The following is a 25,478-nucleotide window of genomic DNA, read 5'->3' as shown; positions in this document are numbered from 1 at the left end:
GGGTTGGCTTTAAAAGAGAATTAGACAACTTCATGGAGGAGAGGACTACCAGTGGCTACCAGCAATGACTGACATGGAGGAAGCAATGCTTCTGAATGCCAGTTGCCGAAACCACAAGAGGGAAGAGGGCTCTTGTGCTCAGGTCCTACTTATGAGGTTCCCACATGCATCTCCTTGGCTACCTCAAGAACAGAATGCTGGAGTCGATGGGCCATTGGCCTGATCCAGTAGGCTCCTATTATGTTCTTATGTGGAGCTGGACACAGAGACATGCATTGCTCTGTGCTGGATCCAAGGATGTGACTCACGGAGAAACATGATCTTTAAGCATGTTAATGCTGTGAGCCCCTCCATTCTATGTTCAGGTTATATATCGGTGTAAATAAAAACCACATATCCTAAAGAGAGCACACTCTCTGCTGACCTCCATTCCAAGAAAATCTGAGTAAGCACCTGGAACCTCTGGAGTCCCTCGCTGCTCAGAGTTTGGGGCAGCATGTAGCAATATTTTCATGGTATTACTTCAAAGCTTTCTTGTGTGTACACAGCACTTTTGTGGCAGTAAGATATTACACCTATCCTTTAAGGCAGGGGGGACTTTCTTTTGAGATTTGTATCTGGAGGGCACCAGGTTGGGGAAAGCTGGATCAGGCCATGGGAATTCCTACACAATAATTTCATCCCAATCAGGTTCTGCCAGGCTGCACTAACTGAACTTTTGAGTCAGAACAAAGGCAAACAGTTTACCCTCAGGGAAATATAAAATACCGAGATAAAAATCAAAAGCTCAATTGATTTCATTATCTAGGATTTCAGGCTACTTTAAAACTCAGGAATTTGGGGGATTAAATTCTGACCTTCCCCTTTCCTTCTCCCGAGGCTTAGATTGGCAGCAGCGTGCATGAATTTCCTCCTGACCCACTTCTCTAGGAGTTTTGCAGGATATGGTTTTGTTTAATTTTCCTACTTCCAAAGAGATATTTTCCCCCTACTGAAAAAACCCCACAGTATCTCATCTATTGTACAGGACATAGTTGTGTATTTTGTGTTTTTATGTTGCGAACTGCTCTGTGATCTTCAGATGAAGGGTGATATGCAAATTCAATATCAATAAAAATAAATAAATAATTTTAATACTGCATTTATGAACATAAGGAGCTGCCCTATACTGAGTCAGATTGCTGATCCATCTAGCTCAGTATTGCCTACACTGACTGGCAGCTGTTCTCCATGGTTTCAGACAGGGAGTCTATCCTAGCCCTACCTGGAGACGCTGGGGATTAAACCTGGGACCTTCTGCATGCAAAGCAGATGCTCTACTACCAAGCCACAGGCTTCCCCCACATTCTACTAAGCAACCTATCTTGGCAGGTCTAGTAAACTATCATAGTAAACAGTAAACTAACTACCTGAAGATAGACTTTGCATTTTGAGGGTTACATAGGAACAAAGGACCTGAGTGTAAGCCGCTTGTTTTTCCCAGCAGCTGGCTTTCTGCCTCCAACAGAAGAGGTAAAACATAGTCGTTGTGGCTAGTAATTTCTCATTGACTGTGGCTTGTTAGGGAGGAACAAGCTACAATTCCTGATCCAGATACTGGTTCCTCTATGCTGTTTGCACTAGGGAAGAGCAAAGTATAATAAGAAGGAGAGGCAGGTTGGGGAGAATGCAACAAATTACATGCAAATACAGCCACAGGGCTCTCTATTTTTTTTTGGGGGGGGGGTACAGAATAAAATATATACCATAGGGTATACAGCACTAGTAGCACATTACCAGCCTGATAGCTGCTACTGTAAAAATGCTATTGCTCTGAAACCTCCATGATTCAAGGCAGGTACGCTTAATAGCAAGCCCGGGTGATGCTCTGGTTCCTTTGGGAGACAATTTAAAGCTGATTTGCCTTTCGTTCTTTCTTCCCCAACTTTAAATGAGGTAGTTCAATCCAGCACTATATATTGGCCAGTTTTACGACTTGGCAATGCTTTGCTGGGCCTTTCAAGAGGCTGGATTTTGCTACATTAGTCACGGCATAACAATCCTGTTCAGAAATGCAGTCAAAAGTTTTTTACTCTGTCATCAAGGACGTTTCAGTCTCGCACCTCCTCCTCTTCACTCAATCTCCTCTAGTCTGCAGTTTCCTATCAACTGCACCTTATCTAGCTCTGAAATTAGTTGTCATACTTTTAATTTCAGTACTTATACTTGTGAAGTAGGTATCATAATTTATCCACACTAGAGTCTCTGCATCGATTGTATTCAGTTGGCCATAGATTTGCCTACTATTAAAGAATCTTTGTAGAGAGTTGGGTCAAATAATTAGTTCCAAGGTCTGAGCAGATGTTATAAAATAATCAATGAGATCTCTTCAGTGTCCTCAATGTTCAAGCATGAAAGATGTCTACACTGCTCTAACATGTGTAGGTAGAAATTGTAATATTTGTGCACTGCAAGATCTGTGGTAAATGGATTATGCAATTCCACTCTTCATTTAATGGAACGGACATCCATAGGTTCCACTCCTATATAGATATTATAATCAATTTGCATTCAGGTAGGTAGCCGTGTTGGTCTGCCACAGTCGAAATAAATGAAAAAAATGTCCAGTAGCACCTTAGAGACCAACTAAGTTTGTTCTGGGTGTATCTGAAGAAATGTGCATGCACACGAAAGCTTATACCCAGAACGAACTTAGTTGGTCTCTAAGGTGCTAAGGGACATGAGTGGTGCTGTGGGTTAAACCACAGAGCCTAGGGCTTGCCAATCAGAAGGTCAGCAGTTTGAATCCCCATGACGGGGTGAGCTCCCATTGCTCGGTCCCTGCTCCTGGCCACCTAGCAGTTCGAAAGCACATCAAAGTGCAAGTAGATAAATAGGTACCGCTCCAGCAGGAAGGTAAACAGCATTTCTCTGTGCTGCTCTGGTTCGCCAGAAGCAGCTTAGTCATGCTGGCCACATGACCCAGAAGCTGTACGCTGGCTCCCTCGGCCAATAAAGCGAGATGAGCACCGCAACCCCAGAGTAGTCCGCAATTGGACCTAATGGTCAGGGGTTCCTTTACCTTTAAGGTGCTACTGGACAAGCAATTTGCAGATACTGGACATGCCAAAGGGGTGGGGAGCACAGTCGGTTGATGACACACCCCCCCCCATACACATTGATTATAGCAACTGCACAGGGCTAAAGTATCATGTTGTGCTGGGACTTTGCTGGGGAAGTGGTAGCAGTTGCAAGAGTCTCTTAAGGCAAGAACAGGCAAATCAAAACCATGGTTAGCTCCCAGTGGTTCCTGCTGCCTGAGATATTGACTATACCTATTGGCTGTACACCCTGGGACTGCTGCCTTTAAAGAGCCTGTAGCCAGTTCTGCATATGTGTGTTCCTCTGTGGTTGTAGAGCAGGAGAAGCTGCAGAAGACTCATCCACAGAGACTGAGGATGATCTAAGAACCACTCCCTCAGACTGAGATGGTGCAGGAGTGGCAGGCAAAGGCTACGGAATGTGCAGGTACAATCAGCAAATGATGGCTCCCTTCCAAAAGCAGGGTTTGCAGGTGCCACTGAACAGCTGATCAGCCCTGCCACCACCAATCAGTCCTGCTACCATTATCCATACAGTTAAAATCAAACTGCACAGGAAAAAAACAGACACTGCCAATCAACTGATCAACAGCACCTGAAAACCCTACTTTTGGACAGGGAGTTGCATCTTTCCCTGCATTGCACTTGGCATCATATATTACATCAAATACGCAGCAGGTGGGTGTGGTTTGGAGGAAATGACATTATGGGCCAAATTAGGTCTAATTACACCCTCAGGCCAGAGGTTTCCAACCACTACATTGCATTGGCATTTTTCTCAGTGCTTTCAGGTCAAACCCTGGAGATAAGGTAGACTTTGAGGCATGCAGGATCAAAGTTCTTTAAGTCAACTCTGTTCCCACTCTCCAATTTAAGATGTTGTAGAGACTTTTGGGAGGACTTCATTGGCTTAAAAAATATGGGGAAAGCATCCCTGAAGTTGATGCAACAAAAAGTGCCTTTAAGCTAAGTGAGGCCGCTTGCCAGGCACCTAAACTGCTCTTTTAATTAAATATGGTCATGAAATTATGTGAGCAGTGGTACTTGGCCGATCCAATATCTGCCAACGATAACTGTCTGTACCAGGCAGAAAAAAATTACACAAGAAGAACTAAATGTTCCTTTCAACATATTGCTTCTTTCTGGAAGAAGAAAGGGGAAACAGCATGAAAGAGGGAATCTAAGAAAAGAAGCACCAGAGCACAGTCTGAACTCACCAAATGGAGGCTGATGGAATCAACATATTGAAAAGAAGCCAGAAACTCTAGTACAATGCTTTAGCCCCATTGAGATATTTTCCTTCTGACACCATTCATGCTTATTTCTTGTTGGTCATGATAAATAGGGGCAAACATATTGATTGGATGTGTGCAATTAACTTGCACATTTTCTTTAATTTACGTAAGTGCTGCACATTTTCAGTAAGTGATAAGAACCTAAGAAGAGCCCAGCTGGATCAGGGCAGTGTCCCATCTCCTCCAGCATCCTGTTCTTAAAGTGGCCAACTGGATGCCTGTGGGAAACTCACAAGCAGGACATGAGCACAAGAGCGCTCTCCCCTCCTGTGATTTCCAGCAGGAAGTATTCAGAAGCATTACTGCCTCCAACTGTGAAAGGCAGAGCGTAGCCATTATGGCTAGTAGCCATTGATAGCCATCTTCTCCATTAATTCATCTAATCCTTTTTCAAAGCTATCCAAGTTGGTGGCCTTCAAAGCCTCCTACAATCCACTCACCATTATTTCCCCCAGTGCTTCTCAGCTGACAGAAGAAGAAGGCTGGATTGCAGGGGGGAAAGCATTTGGAGAGTGAGTATCTTCTTCATCATGAGATGGGACTGCAGTACTATGAGCGAATCAACAGCCTCCAACACACCACAGATGAAAATAGAGACCCACTTGTGTAACACTCCTGTTTCCATGCCAAGGAGACTGGCTGAAACCCCCACACCCTTACTCATTGCTGAAGTCGCTGTGTTCATTTCCTCTGCAGTAGCCTGCTCTCTTTGCTAGCTTAAAAGCCAAGAGGCTGTTTGTTCTTTTGATTAAAGATATGCCAGAAAAACAAAATGGCTCAACAATCTGTTATCAAAAAAGAAAAGAAAGAAGAGATTCAAACAACATGTGAAATGGCAGGCTGTGTGCTGCCTACCACCTTGATGTTCACGCACTGTACATGAGTGTGCTTTGAAGACAAGATGCATCATTTCCCAGGGAAGAGGTCTTAGATAAGTCACTCTCTGCCTTATTCCCCCCGTCTGCAGTATGGTGACACTTACTTTACCGCAGAGCTGGGAAACCTGTGCCTCTCCAGAAATCGTTGTACTAGAACTCCCATCATCTCTGGCCATTAGCCATACTGGCAGAGGCTGATGGGAGTTGGAGTCCAGTAAGATCTGGAGGGCAGCAGTTTCCCCAAACCTCTGTTATGGAGTTGCTGCAAAGATTCTAAGAAGAAAATGCAGGTGGAACACTTCAAACAATTGAAATCATGGTACTAAATGTTAATGTTATTGAAAAGCCTTCATCTGGGACATTTATTTCCTTTACAAAATACTTCCTTTACAATGCAAGATGTTATCACAGTTCAGATAAACAAGACATTTCTTTTTAAAATTCTTTCTCCATTATCTCAAGAAATTATATGTAAGAAAAATTGTTTTCTAGTGTGAAAAGTTTACGGAGGGCAGGCTGCATGTCAAAGCGCTCTCTATTATTTTCTTCCTTAAACCCGAGTGCTAAGCAAGTCATTTGTGGTGCAGTCCTTGTACAGATACAGATCAGTTGACTGCAGGAGGTTTCAAAGCTTCCGCATATGGGTGTTTTGTGCCTTTGGCTTCAAGGATGCAGAAATGCATCATCGAGAGCTCTTTGATATGCTCAGTGCTCAGCATTTTATAAATGGCCATGATATATATAAGTTCTATGTGAACCTGTTCCAGTGCTTTGATGTCACGGATGGCTGTAAAGGGCATTGGAAAGTCAGAGGCAACTACAAAGAGCCTGTACAGCTGAAATAAGCAAAAGTGTCCCACTGCTGCCCCTTTCTGTCTCTCCCAAAATGGGGGCCTTGTTGTATTTTGCCACTCATTTAATCAACATGATGTGAAAGTTGGCGGAGGGCTTAGGGTGCCATCCGCCAAATGCTCCTGCTGCACGCATGCCCTTCATTGGGCTTGGGCAGGACTCTTGCGCCATCAACAATGGAACTGGAATCAACTGAGATGTCAACTGCCAACTATCAGAGAAGAGTCAAGAGCTGAGGAACTGTAAAGCCAGGAAGGGGAGCCTGTGGTCCTCCAGGGGCTGTTGGGCAACAACATGCATGCCCATTGGCCATGCTGGCTGGGGTGAGTGAGAGTTGGCGTTCAACAATATCTGCCTAGGAAGATATAGCTAGGAAATTGCCATATCCCAAGTCAGTCCAATGGCCCATCTTAGCTCAGCTTTGTCTACACTGAGTGGCAGAGGATTTCAGGCTTAGAGGTCTCCCCTAGCCCTACTTGAAGATGCCAGGGACTAAACCTGGGACCTTCTGTATATAAGTCAAGATATTTGCCCTTGAACTGTGACCACTTTCCCAGGGCCATGGGTATCCCTATACCTGCTGTAAAGATTTCCTGCCTTCTCCTCCTGGGCTTTCTGGGGCTTTGTAGATGACACAAGAGCTGTAGAACACAAGCTTTGCATTCAGCTTCAGTCTCTAGTATCATTAGTTAAAGCAGGGGTTGTCAACCTGGTCCCTACTACTCACTAATGGGTGTTTCAGGATTCTAGGTGGGCCGTAGGGCACAAGCTGAATCCTCCTTCCATCGAGCACTGGTGGGCAGTAAGGAAATTTTACCATCAAGAAAGACGCATTAGTGGGCGGTTGGTATAAAAAGGTTGACTACCGCTGAGTTAAAGGATTGTAGGAAGCTGGGCTGACCTTGGAAATCCTCTGCCAGTCAGAGCCAGGGCTGACCCAATACATTTTGCCATCTGAGATGAATGGCAAGAAAGCAGTCCTCCAAGGCTCAAGTCCATGTTAGACTGGTAGCTGAATCCTATTTCAGCACTGATGGCCGGACAGCACCCACCACAGCAGTAGGCTAGCTGTGAACTGCAGTGCAAGACATGTAGCACACAACTCTATCCTTCAACATTTATGCCACCTGAGCAGCTACCCCCTTCAGCCTAATGGTAGGGATGCCTCTATCAATGAAGACATGACTGGACTAGATGGAACAATGATTTGACTTGCAATAGGGCAGGCATCATCGAATGATTGGCGCCTGATCTAGCTCTTGGGTATAAGTTCTGTGTAAAGCCCTCTTAACCAGAGTGACTGCTGGTAAAATTAACAAATTGGTGCCTGGTGCAGTGTAAATTTTTCTCCCTCTCCCCAGGACTGGATCAAGACATTAAGTCAAGGCGCATAGTACCCAAGGCTAGCCAAGTTATTTTGGCATTTGAGGCAGGAAATCCTACAAGCTCCTCTCCCTTTCCTGGCACTAATAAAACAAATGAAACAACTAATCATTTGCTGCCCTTCCCTGACAGCCAAAATCAGCTGCTTCAGGTGGCTGCCTCATTCTGCCTAATGGAAGGACAGGCCTTCCATAAAAAATGGAATTTGGTTCAGCCAATGATGTTGATTGGCAGCAGGTTCAGGACAGGATCAAGAAAGGACTTCTTCACATGGCATGCCATTAATTTATGGGCAATTGGACAAATTATTGGAGACTAAGCTATCAATCAGAGGGTGTTAGCCGTGATAGACTCTCCAGTTAGTATGCCACCAAATAACAATTGGGGTGTGGGGGTGTGAGAGCAGGAAAAGGAGATGGCTTCTGGGCTTCTCTGGTGGTCCACACTGAGTAACAGAATGCAAGACTGGATAGACCTTTGGTATGATCCAACAGGATCTGTCTTGCATTCTTATGTAACCTCTCTCGGACTCATGGATGGGAAATCTCAGGCCTGGGAGTCAAATGCACCACCCCTCTCTGTCTAGCCCTTGGTATTCTTCCCAGGTCAAACACCTCTCCCTAACAACAACTCCCTACAGCCCCTGTTTTGCACTCTCCTTGAGTGTGTTTGCCTGGCCAGAATGTATCCTTGAATTCTGAACATGCTTCCCAATTGCCTGGATGGAGGGGTGCACATGTGTGTGTAAAAACTAGCCTGCTGTACAAAGTCAAAATTTATGCTTATGCCTTCTTTTGCACCTGGCCCCACCTACCTATGGCATGTGGCCCCCAGATGGTTGTCCACCAGAGAATGTGGCTTCTGGGCTATGTTCACCACTCCAGTTCTAACTGCACGTGTTCAGTCTCTTTACATTGCTATCCTGCATGTGTCCACTCAGGAGTAAGTCCCATTCATTTAAATGGGGCTTACTCCCAGGAAAGTGGGTCAGGATAGCTTACTTTTATTGCTCTGTGGGCTGCCTATCCTGCGATACAAATGGTACCTCGTGTACTAACCTAGCAATGGAGTGTCTTTTCCTCCATGTCTATTTGGTTGGCATGATGTTTCCACTTGCCTTGATTACTGGACTTTGCAACTGTTGAGACTGGAAACTCTGATTATGTGCATACATATTTTTGGGAAAGTGAGATCTGTGTGATGCTGTGCACTCATTTTAAAGTTGAAACACAATCTCTGGTTTGCAGGGAAAGGTCAAAAGTCAATATCCAAAAAGTCTTTCAAGGCATTCCAGGGTCTTGTTCATTTGGTTTGCTCATTATCGTTCTCCCTTAATGTAAGGAAGAGTGCCGTCTTGCTCAGCTAGCCTTCATGATGGGTTAGTTGTCTCACACTTATACCGGGTGAAAAGATGCATCACCACCTATCCTAGGGGTAGGGGATACCTCTCTATCTGGCTCTCAAAATGCTCCCCTCTCTGTCCCTCATACACTCCACACCGACCCTGCTCCGCACACCCCTGAAGTGCTTTTACCTGGCCAAAATATGCCCTTTAACTTTGATAATGCCTCTAGTTTCTCCTGGTAGAGATGTGCACATGTAGAAACCTTTGGCTTTTTGCATGATTGGAACACAGCCTATTGTACAGAGGCAAAGAGTCACACAACTGTTGTTCCGTCCACTATTGCACCCGGCCCTGTTCACCTTTGTCTCTGTCTCCACCCACTTTTTTCCTGGCCCCGCCCACCCCTGGCATGTGGCCTCCAGGAGGTCTCCTATGAAGCAACATGGCCCTTGGGCTGAGAAAAGGGTTTCCCACCCCTGATCTAGTCTAGGGCCACAGCTTGGTGTTTGTCTAGCTCAGCCTGTAAGCCAGACTCCTACGTGGGGCTCCTAACATCATCAGCACTCTTTAGTACCCCAGACCCTCCCTGCCATTGCCGGTACTGCCTGAGCATTGTTTGTTACTGTTCTCAGCAATGTGCTTTAAGCTTCACCCGGGCAGACTTTTGCAGAAGCAATTGCATTTGAAAATGGCGAATTGCAAGCCTTGGGCTAACTGCTTTGCTTTGTGCATTACAGTACACAGATTATTATTATTTTGCAGCAGGATGTTCATTATCCTTTGTAGATGTACTTGATGGGTGAGCCAGTTGCATCCGTAGTGAAGCTTTCACTCTCATTCAGTGTGTCACTCTCACCAGAAGTGTTGGCGTTCTTTAGCCTCATGATTCGGGACTGTAGCCGCTCATGCTCCCTCCTCAGCTCGGAGTAGGAGTGGGAGAATGTGTGGAATATGGAGGTGGCTGGGAAAGCCATAATGAGTATCCCACTCAGGATGCTGCTTAGGGCAACCATCTGGCCCGGGACGCTCCTGGGTACCATGTCCCCATAGCCCACTGTAGTCATAGAGATGATAGCCCACCAGTAAGAGGCAGGGATGCTGGTAAACTCCAGGATCTTCCCAGATTCGTTCTCTGCAAGGTAGACCAGGGGAGAAAAGAGGGTGACGGCTACACACAGGAAGAGCAAGAGCAGGCCAAACTCTCTTGCGCTCCTCCGGACGGTGAGGCCCAAAGTCTGCAATCCCAAAGAGTGCCTAGCAAGGCGCATGACATACAGTATCCTCAAGGCACGTAAGACCCGTAGCACCAAGCCCACCTTCTCGAGGTACGAGCTCCCGCTCGGCCTGCTGTCTTTCTCAGTGGGCTCGTCATCCAGCACAATGAGGGATGCATAATATGGGGAGATGGCCAAGAAGTCGATGATGTTCAGAGGACCTTTGAAAAACTGACATTTGCTCTTGGCCTGGATGAATCGGAGGCAGAACTCCAGGGAGAACCAAGCCACGCAGATGGTCTCAATGATGAAGATGTAATAGCACTTTTGGGAACATTCACCCTGCATATGGAAGGGGGAAAGAAAGAGGTCAGAATGAATGGACGTCTCTCTCAGTTAAAAAAAATCAGAAAAATACAACAGAGGCTGTAATATACACCGTGTGTGTTACCCAGTCCTAGTGATGAGGGAGAAGTTTTGTTTGCATTTTAATGAGAAGCTATCTCATTCACATTTCTTGAACCAATGTGCAACCCGCAAAACATAGATATCCTTTGAAATTGACACTTCTCTGAATTTTATGGCACAGTTCTTCAACACAACAATGTGTGCAAAAATACATTATATTAGAGGGGAATGTGTATAATGTCAGTTCCTAGGGCTCCCCAATTCCCAGGGCTCCCAAGACTAGATAATAAACATCTCTTGATCTCATGACTCACCCTCCTACCAGCCATCTGCTACATTTGGATCTTTACATGACTCTCCTTCTGGGAAAATGCCTGCATATAAAAGGGATATAGGAACAACCCATTTTACCTTGTTATTATTTATCATAGATTTATTAGGCCACCAGTTCAGCAGCTTCCCGTGTGCTGTGATCCCTGCCACTTCCTATGAGTCTCAGTAGCCACTATTGCTCATACAACCCACAATCTGACAGCGCTTTTGTTGGTATATATTGGATGTTTTATTTCTATTAGTTGTGGATGCTGATGTGGCCCTTGTCTTTAAGGCAATGAAGTTGTGATGCATGCATGTAATACAGAAATAATTTTCAAAAGGTGCAAGTGGCTGAATGATTTATGGAAGGCACGTTGTAACTAACCAATGTTTGTAACTGACCAGCTAATTTGGTGAAGTTGCAAACCCATTGAATCCAGCTTCTAACAAGAGGTGGCTTGTGATAATTCCTTGCCTAGAAGAAAGGCGGGCGGGGGAGGAACCTTCTACCATTTAGGCATTTTGTATCTGCCTTGTCCTCAACCCTCTTACAAGCTGGAGCTGTTCAAATCCCCTGACTGCATTGCTGCCATGAGGATTGCTGAGTCACTTTTCCTGCATTGCTGCTTTTGTTTGAATACTTAAGCCCAGGCTCTAGTTAAATCAAACTGTCCAAGGTGAGAACTTGAGAACAGAAATGGAAAAAAGTAAGTACCTCCAATAGGTCACTTTGGCCTTTGAATATGTGGTCGTAAGCCAATATCATTTAACCACAAAGGCTTTTGTGGGCAACCCTGAATCCCTCCTCTTCATTGAATAATGAATCTAGATATGCTCAGAGAGAATTCTAACATTTCCTTATGGATCACTGAGAAGGTATTGTTCAGTCATACCATTTAACAGCAAAGGTTATTCAGTAGCGCTGTGCCAAAAATGTCTCCTGCAGCCCCCCCCCCCCCCGCACTGGTCTCCATCAAGTTAATGAGAAAAGAAATTGCATTCGGAAATTATCAATGGGGAGAGAACATTTTGGTGAAATTCTCAAATATGGGGGGATTTCTCTTTGTGTGTGTGTGCATTCATGTTCATGTGTATGTGCACTGACCTTACTTTTGAGGTGGCCAGGTGGTGCCTGTGAGCGTCCTCTCTCTTTTGTTCTACAAATCATGGCACCAGGGTTTTTTGCTCTGCAGCCTTCCCTGGTTCCTTCACTTTCAGTCAAAGCCCACAAGAAGGCATCGTAAAGGAGCTCCTTTCACAGGGCTTTTTCAGATCAGGAAGTGTGGGAAGCTGGGGAGGGTGCAGAGCACTGGGGAAATGGGTAGAAATGGGATGAAAGAAAACACACTCACACATACCACCTTTGCCCATCTTGAGGTTCTAAAGAAAATGAGAATGAGGCAGAAAAATGGAAACCTCTTTTATAGATGAAAACCTCTGAGAAATGGGTTTTACAGATTTCAGCATAGCAGTATTATACAACTGCCTCCTCCAAAGAATGTGTGGCTATGAATCTGAAGTGGTAGTAGCCTATATATATATATATATATATATATATATATATATATATGAGATGCACTTAAGGAAAAACAATATTCTGAGCACTTTTCAGTGGGCATTTTTAGGTGGTGGCAGTGATAGAGATATGAGTAAGTAGGTAAGGCCAGAAGGGCAGATATTTCAAAGATAAATGAGAGACCTTGTTGTGTAGCAACTAGCATGCTTGACTATGACCAGATAGACTTGGCTTCAAATCCCCACGCTACCAGGACACCTGCTAGACAATCATGGACCAGTCAATGTCTCTCTAAGACTAGTAACAAGTCCACCTTACAGGACTGTTGGCTAAAGTCCAAAGGACTGTGTGCACTGCCCTGAGATCCTTGGAGAAACAGTAGGATGAAACTTCAGCTCAAGGTTCTGCAATGAGAAGGTCAGCAGTGCTACACATCACTGACACCAAGCACCCAATGATGCTCACCTGGAATGCAATCCCTGAGCAATACAGTAGTCAGCTCAGCAGTCTCAGTACAGATGTGTTCCTGACCTTGATAACTACCCTCTGAACATAAAACAAATGTCATTTGTCAGCAGGGAAGAAAGGGTTTGGTTTTGAAACTTAACAAGTATCTTCCTCCCCAACCCCGGTCACCAAGACTGTTTTGGAAGGCTCTTCTAGAATTTCACAGGTTTTCTAATAGCAGCACATGCTAAGATCCAAAAAAAATCATGGCTGATGGAGAATTGGCATGGCACCAGCCAATATGTTACTAAATGGTGATTACAAGAGCAGGATGAGACTGGATGGTTTAACCATCTGTGACCAAAGATAGTAAAGAGGCAAAATCGACTTTCCATTCATTTTATGGTCTCATCCTCATGTACAAGCTGGAATGTGTGCAGAGAAGGGCAACCAAAATGATCAAGGGTCTGGAAATCAAGCCTTATGAGGAACGGTTGAAAGCATTGAGTATGTTTAGCCTGTTAAAGAGGAGACTGAGAGGAGATTTGATAGCCATCTTCAAATATCTAAGGAGCTGCCACATGGAGGATGGATAAAACTTATTTTCTCCTGCTCCAGAGGCTGTGACCTGCACCAATCCCACCTAAAGATCCAATTCCCTCAACCATTCCTCAACCAGAATAAAATAGGGAAACCATAACAATAAAACCATTAGTAACTGTGTCATGGTATAAAATTCCAGACATAGAAAGCACAACTATAAGTTTGCTTAAATTAGTCCCCATTGCAGCATCACAATATTTAGCCACCCTGGAAGAGGTGGAAGCTTTCTGATATGAAAGGAGTGAAAAGGCATAAAATGCATCCAACCATCCTGGGACTCCCATAAAAGGGATTCAGAAAAAATCTTACATACGTTGTATTAAAAGGAACAGTACATAAGAACCAGATATATTGGTTCTACCTCTCCAGATTCACAGGGGCATCTACATTGACAAGATGATATTTTTTGGAACCTCCCCTCCAGCACTACTGATGGAAGAACATTTAAATGCACCAAAGTAAAGACATGCTGGAGAGTCACTGCCAGTCAATGTAGATAAAAGTGATCTAGATGTACAAATTGGTCTGACTTGGGATAAAGCAGTTTAGGAATGTGAGAACAGGTCCTTCCCATTAAGGCATCTGGTTGGCCACTGTGAGACCACGACTAGATGGGTCTTTGGCCACTGTGAGACCTGGTCTTTGGTCTGATCCTGCGGGACTCTTCTTATGTTCTTAAAACCTTGCTGTGGCAAATTTCAACTCCCAATAAGCAGTGAAATGGGGTCTTTGGTTGTTTCCTTTGGGATGCATTCCAGTCAGAGGACCAAGGGATGGTGCTAAACCATTTCCTCTGTGCTATTTTCCACTCTCCCTTGTTTGTTAGTTGCCCCATTAAGGGAAATTTATGTGTACTATGGTTAATCCAACTATGGTCTCAGTGCAAACAATCAAAGATAAGTGTTTCAATCTTAAAAGTAATGTGCTGTTTCTGATGATTTTGCTATGGTGGTGGTGGTGGTGGTGGTGGTGGTGATGATGAATCATTCCTCTTCTCTCTTATTTTTAAATTACCCTGTGCATTTGGGATAACAACCCAGAAATATTATGCGTGGGTAGGAATGCTGGGGGAGAGGTAAAGCACAGTGCTAAAGCCCCTGGATTAAAGAGATTCTGACCTGCTCAACAAATTGACCCATGGCACTGCACAAATATCCTGGGTGCTTGTTTGAACTTTTCCCTTTTGTAAAAGAAAGTTATTCACTGCTTCCACAGCAGAAGGCATGTTGCAGACGGCTTGCTCAGTTTTAAAGTCTCCCACCACCACCCCTGGAAAACATCAGACCCAAGACATATGTGTTTGCATTGAAAAACAGCCTTATTACATCCTAATTTTGTTGTGAGGAGAGAATTAAAAGACTGAATAGTGGGGATTTCGGTTCAGGAGCTCTGGGTCTTCCCTCCCTCAGCCTGAAAAGAAAAGCTGCACACCCAATGAAACTTGTGCTTCTGTGCAAACTGAATCTGATGGTGCAAGTTGTTATGCAGCATGGAAATTTGATTGCTTAGTCACCATATGATTAACCAGCTTTTAAAAAACAAACAAACAGAATCACACAAACAGTTCACAGCCCTAAAGTGAAGTGTATTAACATCTCATTTGACGCATTCTGGGGTTAAGGCCTGACATTTGAAATAAGTTCCATCCTGATGCTCTAGGGAGGTCTGGCATAAGTGAAGCCATTTTCTTAGCTCTTACCACTGAACTTAATTCATGTAAGAATATAAGAAGAGCCCTGCTAGATCAGAGCAGAAGCCCATCTAATCCAGCACCATCCTTCCTGCAGCTGGCAACCACATAATTTGCATAAGCCCATCAGCAGAACATGAAGGTAAAAGTCACTACCTAGGTCAGAGGTTTTCAAGCTTTTGGGTCCCTGGCTCCCTTGACCAGCTACAGTTGTTCTGTGGCACCCCTGTGAGGCTCAGGAGCCCAGTTATGTCACCCCTTGCCTGCAGAGCTGGCAGCCTCTCATCCCTTTTCGAACACCCTCCCTTGTGGAGTATTTCCTCAGCCTCCTCTCCTCTTCCCTCTCCTTGCATGTCCTCTGGGCAGCTGCTGCTGCTATCCCAGGTCTCTGATCTGCCCTCCCCCCCGCCCAAAGACAGGTGCTACCTCACACTGCCCCACAAGGGCCTGGAAAGCACCCCCTGGCTAGCCGCAGAGACACCCAACACCTGGGAAGCTTGTAGCCAGGGCTATGCAAGCTTTTAGTAAGCAGAGATGCAAGAGGGCATCAGAGGAGGGAGGAAAGGAAAGAGGGACAGAGACCAATGTTGCCCATGGCACCCCTGACCACCTTTCAAGGCACCCCAGGGTGCCACAACACACTGGTTGAAAACCACTTCCCTAGGTTGTTTCCCAGACTCTGCTATTCAGAGATATACCATTACAAATAACAGACAGAGAATTGTCACCCAGTTCTTTGAAAACCAGCCTTCCCTGCCTCTGGTCCACAGTTTTCACTGAGAGATGCCAAACTCCATTGCAGGCCATTGGTGCAGTTGCATCCAGCATCCCTTTGAATGACTTGTCAGGCAATCAAGCAGCCTTTTTTCTGTTTCACACCTCCCACAGTGCGCTAAAATGTGGAAACAGTTGTACTGGTTGTACCGCATGATGCATAGTAAAAGCAGGGAGAAGTAAATTAATGACATATACAGTGCAGCTATGTTCTCCTTTATTTTGTTTTTGCTTACACAGTCATCCCTAAGCCCCACCACAATGGGCAGATATTAATCCTACACGTGTTTACTCCGGACGAGTAGTCTGCCTGAGTTCCATGAGGCTTTCCACCTCTTGGGCTGATCCGACATGGGCTACAAAACAGCATACATTGGCCATAAACTGACATGCCTCATTTGTCCTTAGGATGTCACAAGCTAGCTAGGCATCTAGCTGATCTGAATCATATGCTAGGAAAAAGCTTTGCAAAGGATTTCTGTGCCTCTTTGGTGTTATAATTCATCTTTAGAGCAGTGCACAGATTTCAGCCTCATTGAGTTCACGATTAGTTGCTTTACTGAGTCAGACCTCAGGTTCACCAAAGCTCAGCATTTTACAGCCTAAGGGCCACATTTCCTTCTGAGCAGCCTTCCAGGGGCCACATGCCAGGAGTGGAGCTACCCACTTTTTGCCTTGGCTCTCCTCTGCAGTATGCCCCCCCCCCGAAGGTTGCCCACAAAGGAATGCAACTGCAGTGCTGAAAAATGTTCCTCACTCCAGCTTTAGAGGGGGAGGACTTCCTGACAGTATGAGCTGACAGTATGTCAAATCAGTGGAATAAACTGTCTCAAAAGGTGATGGACTCTCCTTCATTTGAGGTTTTTTAATCAGAGGCTGGAAGGCCATCCAGCAGGATTGTTGTAGCAAGGGATTCCCTGCATCAGCACGGGAGAGACGATGACCTTGAGGTTCTTTTATGATTCTCCGATTCAAACACACAAAGCGACAGAAGGCTGGCAAAAAGAAGCAGGATATTTTAAAACCAGTTTTCTAGAGTTCTTTGTGAAGTACAGTTTCTAACTTTTGAACCTTAGCTCAGTGGTTGAGCATCTGCTTTGCATGCAGGAGGTCCCAGGCTCAATCCCTAGCAGTATCCCTTGCTAGAGCTGGGAGAGTTCCCTAGTGAAACCCTAGAGAGTCACTGCCAGTCAGTGCGGCCCTTCTGTGCTAGAGGGAACAGTGGTGTAAGGCAGTTTCCAAGGTGCCTATGAACCAGCTGCTACGGTGCTGCCTTCAACCATTATTTGATCTGAGGACATTAGGAAGTGATGTTGCTTTTCTCTGTGTCATGAAATTTCCCAAAAGTTGCATCTTAGGCTGCTCTTAACCAGCCCTGGCCTTGTGCTTTTGTGGGGTTGGGGAGTGTTTGCGATCAGCTGGCTACCTTAGGAAGGTGATTCTGATTTGCTTGTCTGTGGTTTTAAGTACAGGTTGGCGCAATGGGAGTGGGATATTAACTATTCTGCATTAATTCACATAATGCAGCAATACTGTGATCGCGCATAGGTGGCAGCTCATTTTCTCCTCTCTCTTTATCACCAATTTTGTGCATTTGACACAGATATTATTTTGCATGCCTTGTAGGAAGAAGGTGTAGATATCTTTGTGTGCACATCTGTATAAGCACTGTTTTGGTGGTAGTGGTGGTGTCAATGTGGTTATTTTGATACACATTGCACCAATGTATTCATGCATCAATGATGACTTCAGTGTATCTCATAAGATTGCTTTCTCCAGGTACCTTAAAGGCAGATGGTGAGGGTCAGAATTCTTATTATTATTACTTCTACTCCTCTGCTGCTGTTACTACCACTAAAGTCTATTTCAAAATACAAGTGATAAAGAGAGAGACCGGATTCTCTGTTAGGAAACAGTGAGGATAGTGAACTAATGGCCTTGCAGTTGTTGTTGGACTACAACTCTCATCATCCCTGGCCCTTGGACATGCTGGTTGCAGGCTGATGGGAGCTGAAGCCCAACAACTGCTGGATTTTCACAGATTCTCCATGGTGGAGGTTTGTGTGCCAAAGTGAAACCACTGCACCACATAGGTATGTTTAGAGAACCTTGTGGGCATTCCTTGCTCAGCCTCCGAGGAAGCCTCCATAATACTAACTTCTCAGCAAATGTGCTTTGGATCAAACTGAAAAAACAACACTGATTTAACTACAAAGAATATTCTGGCACTTTAAAAGGGAAAGGTTGCATTCCTAAATATGCTTTCCTGGGAGTAGGTGCATTGAACTAGGGTTGCCATATTGTGGGCAAAGTTGTTGAGCTTTTGTTTTCAGGGAGGGGGGCAAAGTTGTTGTTGAGCTTTTTTTTTTTGTTTTGCCCAAAGTTGTTTCCAACAGCCAATTGCTGGCTATGTCTGGGCCTGGCAACCCTAACTGAACAAAAAGGGACTTACGTCTGAGTAAACATGTGCTGTTCTGTAAGAAAGAAAGAAAGATTGTGCCAAAAATTTAATTGGCTTTCCTTAGGGGTTTTTTTATTTTAAAAATACTTTTTTGCAGAAAATATTAGTGAATGCTAATGGCTTTAAAAGAATCAATGTAACAATAAATACAGTTGGAGGGAACGACAGTCAACTGTAGCCTTTTTCATTCCTTTTAGTACAAAGAACATGCATTTTTCGAGATTGTTTTCTATAAAAAAAAATGGCAATATCGCCATTAGTGAATGGACTGGCTTCCTTTCCATTTAACATGTATTTGCAAACAAACAATCAAATGCAAAACCAATGATTGTTTAAGGCATCCACAAGCCCTGTCTAAGGAATCTTGCCCAATCTCAGTGGCTTGATGGATTCATTGGTGATGAAAGGGCACCCTATACATACTCAGAGGCACTGTTGTGTGAATATAGATTTTGTTCTCCAAGGAGTGGTTTATAGGTTTAGTAGTTCTATTCTGTGTTCCTGTGCAATTCAAATGGTGTCTGTGAAAAGGTGTTTAGCAGAGGCAGGAATGATTTCCTTCCCCACCAGCCAGTTAGAATATGCAAAAGTGTTACTCTCTCATTTCACAGTTTCTGAGCTTGCTCTGAACTGAGATTACTAGCAACCTTCATTTCAAATTAAACCCTGTTGCTAATCCAGGAAAGTTGAACCACTCATTCTAACATACATTGACGAACCATTTGATTATTTCCCCCCTGGACCACCTCATTCCCCCACTCCCTAGAAAAACTAGATTAGTCTTCATGCTGGCTATAATTCTGCCTACACACACACACTTCCACACTTAGGAGCCACTCTTGACAGATAGGGCAGTTTCCCAAGAAGTACTTTACCACAACAAACACATAAAATTAACAGAGTACCAGCCTGGTGCAGTGGCTAGCGTGTTGACCCAGGACCAAGACACCTGTGTTTGTTCATTTGCTTGTTTTTGTATTTATAGCCCACCTTCTCACAACCCTTTAAGGCAGGTTAGAGTGAGATTTGGTGAGTGGCCCAAGGTGACTCAGTGAAAAAAGAAGCAGGGAACCCAATCACCTAGAGAAATCCCCTACCCCCATATATGTAGCTATATGCAAGTAGAGCGTGCTACCACAATGCCCCTCCCCATCCATATGCATATTCATTAGACACAGCATTATACACACATGGGGACAGTTGAACCTGTGTGCATAGGCAACAAGTGTACAACACTCAAAAGCAAAAGAGAGGAAAATGCATGAGTGAATTAGTCCAAACGTAGGCATGCAGTGTTGGCTGCAGAATATCATGATGTAACATAGGTCTGCAGATGTAATATAACTAGTGATGTTTATGGTAACAGGAACAGAAGAAGAGCCCTGCTGGATCAGGCCAAAGGCCCTTCTAGTCCAGCATCCTGCTCTCACTGTGGCCAGACAGATGCCTGCAGGAAACCCGCAAGCAGGACCTGAACACAAGAGCACACTCTCATCCTGTGGTTTCCAGCAACCGGCACACAGAAGCATTACTCCCTCTCACCATGGAGACATAATAGAGGCTAGTGGCCATTGATAGCTTCATTCCTCCATTAATTTATCCAGTCCTCTTTAAAAGCCATCCAAGTTGGTGGGCATCACTCCCTTCTGTGGGAGGGAGTTCTATGCATTGCCCACAAGCAGGGTGGTAGGAACACAGGAACCGGCTTTGGTCCATATAGCTCAATGCTGCCTACACTGGCCAGAAGCAGCTCTTGTGGTTCCAAGCAGGGGCCTCTCCCTGCCATACCTGGAAATGGAAAGAATTGAAACTGCATGCAAAGCCGATACTCTACCACTGAGCTATGATCCTTCTGAGTGGAACGACACTTTCCCCACTTATGAAACCCAAGAACTCCCAGCATCTGCCTGTGACAGTGGAAGGAGCGCATAAATACAAAACAGGGCTTACTCACCCTGTCTTCTTCTTCCCTTAAGTCCGGCATGGTGCTGACACAAAGGCTTATCGCTGTGGTGGCCACAAAGAGGATGGAGAGGCAAGCAAAGATTTTCCCCGGGAGGCCCGACCGGGGGTTTTCCACCATGTCCCTCAGCTTGCTCATAAACTGGCCGTATTTGGTCTCCTCTTCCAGGACGCAGGCCGTCACTTTGCTCATCTGCATCTCCTCCTCTCTGCGCACCTCGGCCAGCTCCTCAGCCTTCTGGAAGAGCTTCCGGAAGCAGCAGTTCTCCAAGTTGGACTCCTCGATCCCCCAGTACTTCAGCTCCTCCTGGAAGGACAAGGCACAGGTGTCGTGGAGGAGCATCAGTTTCCCTGCCGTGAGGAAGCTGACAATCACCCCAAAAACGTTGGGGTTCCGGTCGAAGAAAAACTCTTGCGTGTCTTCATCGTAGTCATCACACAGCTGGACTATCTCTTCGTAGCTGCTGCAGAACTTCAGCTTGCTCAGCCGGGATGCGGGGAACTCGTCCAAGGTGCTCCAGGGCAACAGGTACTTGATGCCGCCAACGTTGACCATGATCTCCCTCTTCAGATCGACTGTCCCGAGCCGATCTGGGTGGTAAATCCTCTGGGCCCGTTGGTAGTGGACCCCTTTGGCGGGGGGAGTCTCGACCACTGAGATGGGAAACAGGTGGTTCAAGGAAGTGCAGGAATTGTAGCTGTAGTCGTGGTCACTGCCTCCAGAGAGAATAGGCATCTCTGAGGGTTGTCACTGGAGCTCCAGCACAGAAGCAGCATCAGAGCCAAGCTGGCTAGGGAGGTGGAAATAGGAGGGAAAACAGAGACAGGATCATGACCATTGTGAGATGAGGAACACGGTAACATAAGAAAAGCCCTGCTGGATCAGGCCAATGGCGCATCTAGTCCAGCATCCTGTTCACCCAGGTCTCTGTGGACAACCTGTGGACAACCCAAGCACAAGAGCACTATCCACTCCTGTGATTTCCAGCAACTTGTATTCAGAGGCATACTGCCTCCGACAAGAGAAGCACAACATAGCCATTGTAGCTAGCAGCCCCAACTTGTCCAATCTTGTGTTAAAACTACCCTAGCTGGTGGCCATCTTTTCCTCCTGTGGAAGTGAGTTCCACAGTTTGGCTATGTACTGCATGAGCAAAAGCATCTGTCTCTCATAACCAGTTGTAGTTGTTGGAATGTTAATACCAGTTTTCTTTCCAACAAGAAAGGCCAGGACAATTTGCAAACAAATAAAACCCAACAACAAAATACCCCTTTATTTACAAGGAGGGATTGGGGATCTCAGGCCCTTCTGGGCCTCTCTATCAGGCCCTCAGGACTCTCCACAGACCACACACGAGCCATACCCTCTCACTGGCCTGGCTTTACAGCCTCAAGTGCTTTTGTCTGGCTGGAGTGTGTCCTCTGGCAATTCTTCTTACTTGCCTGGACGGAGGATAGAGAGGGATATGTGGGTGTGTCCAGAAACTAGCCTTCTGCACTGAGGTAAATTTTACATCCATTGCTCCGCCCACTTTTGCCTTTGGCTCTACCCACCACTGGCATGTAGCCCTTGGGAAGTTGCCCGGAAGCTCCCATCAGAATGCAGGGAATGCATCCCTCAGGCTGAAAAAGGTCCCACACCCTTTTTTAATGGCATGCCTTAGCTGTTTCTGCTGACACATTCTATTTTTTATTTTATTTTTTTTTAAAAAAAGAAGGGTAGCCACTGGATTCAATCAAACCTTATTCCTGGGAAAACTTGATGTATAACCTTCAAATCTGCTTATATATTGAAGTCCTCCTCAATGACACCCTGGTGGAGCAGCCACTCCTGTAGTGCGAACAGAAGTGTCGCAGTGAAAACAGCCCTGCTGGGATCAAGCCCAAAGTGTTGTCTGGGTCCAGGATATAGACAAGCTGGAATGTGTGCAGTGGAGGAGAAGCAAGATGGCAAAGGGTCTGGAAACCAAGGCTTATGAGGAATGGCTGGGGGAGCTGGGGATGTTTAACCTGGAGGAGAGAAGGCTGACAGGTGATATGATAGCCATCTTCAAACATCTGAAGGGCTGTCCCATGGAAGATGGAGCAAGCTTGTCTTCTGCTGCTCTAGAGGGAAGGACCCGAACCAAAGGGTTCAAATTACAAGAAAGGAGATTCTGATTAAACATTAGGATAACCTTTTTGATGGTATGAGCTATTTGACAATGGAATAGACTACATTAGAAGGTGGTAGACTCTCCTTCGATGGAAGGCCATCTGCCAGGAATTCTTTAGTTGTGATTCCTGTATTGCAACTTTACAATCCTGTACTTTCCAGAAGAGACCAGCCAGATGCCTCCAGCAGGACATGAAGGTGATGTCTCCTTCTTTGGCTTGTACCGATCCTTTCGTATTCAGAGACACAGAGCCTCTGGATGTGAAAGTTCTATTTAACTATCAAGCCCAAAAGCTTTTGGCTGACCAACTCATCCTGAGTTTGTCTAATCCTAATAAAATAAAATAAATCAAAGCACTTCCCCTCCCCCACCTCACTAGATCCCTATTCCATAAGTTAATCATGTTTATATGGGCAGGATTTATTTTTGCCTGCCCTGAATCTGCTGCAAATCAACTTCATTGAATGATGGCATTTCAGCAAGAAATCCGTCTAGGTAGTACAGCGGTACCTAGGATACTCTCAGGGATTAATTAACATGATGGCAGTTTGTCTGTCCTAAGAGAACAGGCAGCAGTGCTTACAAAGGCTGCCCATCTTAGCTGGAAGTTCTAAATGTTGTTCTTCTGTTGATGATGTTTTAAAGTTATACACATTTGCACACCCCCAAAAGAGAGAGAAGCAGAAACGGCAATAGCATAGAAGTGAATAACTTCTCAAGGGTTTGACAAGCATAACAGGATTCTCTTGAGCATCCACAGACTGGTTCCATTTCACATTCACAGGGAGTCCAGAAGCTTCCTCTATATTGGGTCATACCATTTGTCCATCTAGCTCAGTACTGTTGACACTGACTGGCAGCTGCTTTCCAGGATTTCAGTCCAGAAGGTCCCCACCGCAACTCTACCTGGAGATGCCAGAGATTGAACCTGGGACCTTCTGCATGCAAAGCAGATGCTCTGTCACTGAGCTACAACCTGCCCCTTCCACATTTTACCATGGATACAACAAAAGCAAATAGAAAATCAGAGAAGCCTGAAGTTTTACAGTTGCTGAGCTGCTGTGAATCATGAAAAGCATAGGAGGAAGCTGAAAGCAACGATGTATGCATTTGATTTCTTCACACAAATTATCTTATAACCTTTACAACAGCCCTGTAAGGTAGGCCAAATATCAATATCCCCATATTGCAGACTGTGGGGCTTAGGTTGGTGTTCATCCTCTCCTTTTCACAGACACCGCCTGCAGCTGGAATTCTGTCTCATTCTTGCTAAATACATACACGACCCCCCTCCCCTTCAAGTAGACATCGGACGAAACCAATTACACATACAATGCTGAGAAGCAAACCCCTTTGTAGAGGTTTGAAGCTGATGGGGAGTAAGCACAAAACCCCTCCAGTCTTATTCCACTCTGCCTCCGGCTTGCCATCCCTCCCAGTGCAGGCTGACAGCATTCCAGAACGAAGTTTCGCAAAGTTACTTACTGCGCTAAACACGGGCTGTGTCCGGGTCAACTGTCTCCCCAGCAGCAAGAGCAGAACACATTGCGAGGAATTGTTGCCATTCCTGGGTGATGGAGAAGCATCAAAGCACATTTGTTGCCCTGATTCCATGGATGTAATAAAATTGCTCTTGGCCGGCATCTCCTTCTTGATATTCTCTCTCTCCTTTATAGACTGATTCCCTCACTCAAAGACCCTTTCAAAGACTTGGAAGGCATCCCTGAATCTTCTTGGGCAACTGAAAAGAGAGACAAAGTCTGTATTCTCCCTCTCTCCGCTTTTCCTCCCTGGAGGGCTGTCAGTGTGGTCCTCCTGACAGAAGGAGGAGGGAGGGAAGAGGGAAGGGCTTAGACATAATCTCTCCCTTGTTCTCTCTTTCCAGCATCCTCCAGCCCTTCATCCTTAGAGCAGACTGCAGGGCATACCAGCAATTCAGCAGCAGTCTGGAGTGGAAGCAGAGAGACCCAACAAATGCTCAATAATAAATTGATGCTGACAAAGACAGTTCTCCATAACACTTGCCAGTGTTAACACTTGCCATTCTCTCCCTGTTTTTTGACTTTGGAGGCAGCAATTGAATTGTTTCAGGGTGTTTCCCCACACACCCCAGAAGCAGCTTCCTTTCAGGTGTTGAGTTCTGAAAGTTCCAGGTTTCTAAAAAAGCACTTTACTATTCCACATAAGATTTAATGTTAATAGGGCATGTGCACAGGGTAAGTTTGCTGTTGTGGTAGTGGTTCGGGGTGTGTGGGTGTGTGCCAGGATGATGGATCCAGCCAGTCATCTCACTCTGGGGAAGAAGGCTCCTTCCCCTTATGTAATAACCTGCTGACAAAAGGTTTGGGACAGCTCCATGAGTGATGGAGCTTGTAGGGGGTTGCACAACAGCTGTTCCTGACTTTGCATTTGCATCAAGACTCTTGCATGCACACAGAGCCAATGGATGATTTGGAATACTAATATGAATCGCACATAGTATGTATGCAATGAACTTGTGTAATTTCAAACTTGTTTAGTTGAAAGCTGGCTGGTTGAAATCTCACAAATTAACTGTACGCAAGGTGGATAGCTCTAATGTGTTGGGTTTTCCTGGTGCAGAAACACATTTTTTCGTATTCGCACCACCCCCAGAACAGAACCCCTGTGGAAGACACAATCATGCTGTATATATATTTGATCTCCCACAAAAATTACTAGCCTGCTGGAGGCTGGCAGAGGAATGATGGTGTTATCTGCTGCTTCTGCAACAGCTTGGTGTTCTGGATATGGTGGAGAGGACTTCCCCCATCTGGCTGCCTTCTTAGTTTCCATGCCAGGTGCAGAAGAGGGACAGAATGCTCCATCCTTCCTGCAACAGTCGGCCCAATTGCCTTTAAGGAATTCCTTGTCGCCTATGGCAACCAGGCATATCCTTACAGTGTATTTTGTGTATACACACATACTAGCTGCCAACAATCCTTCCCATTCTCCCAGCTTTCTGTCACATTCCAGTGCATGGGTAGGGAATCTCAGGCCTGGGGATTACATGTGGCCCTCCAGGGTGCTCCATCTGGCCCTCAGGACTCTTCCCAGACTACACTCCCTCACTGCCTCTGC

The 25,478-nt window shown here is 45.4% G+C and overlaps 1 protein-coding gene across 1 annotated transcript; it reads right to left on the bottom strand.

The window, feature by feature from the left end:
• Positions 1-8,835: 8,835 nt before the first annotated feature.
• KCNG4 (potassium voltage-gated channel modifier subfamily G member 4) lies at positions 8,836-24,567 on the bottom strand. The gene is made up of 3 exons (XM_028740143.2): positions 23,865-24,567; positions 20,216-21,014; positions 8,836-10,389 (listed from the first exon to the last, which is right to left on the bottom strand). Exons 2-3 carry the CDS (start codon positions 20,957-20,959, stop codon positions 9,607-9,609), a joined length of 1,527 nt encoding a protein of 508 aa, XP_028595976.2. The 5' UTR covers positions 20,960-21,014; positions 23,865-24,567; the 3' UTR covers positions 8,836-9,606.
• Between the last annotated feature and the right edge of the window lie 911 nt (positions 24,568-25,478).

Source organism: Podarcis muralis, chromosome 7 (assembly GCF_964188315.1).
Source record: "Podarcis muralis chromosome 7, rPodMur119.hap1.1, whole genome shotgun sequence".
NCBI classification, from domain to species: domain Eukaryota; kingdom Metazoa; phylum Chordata; class Lepidosauria; order Squamata; family Lacertidae; genus Podarcis; species Podarcis muralis.
Note: the sequence above shows the minus strand (reverse complement) of the source record. Positions and strands in the feature narration are given on the sequence as shown.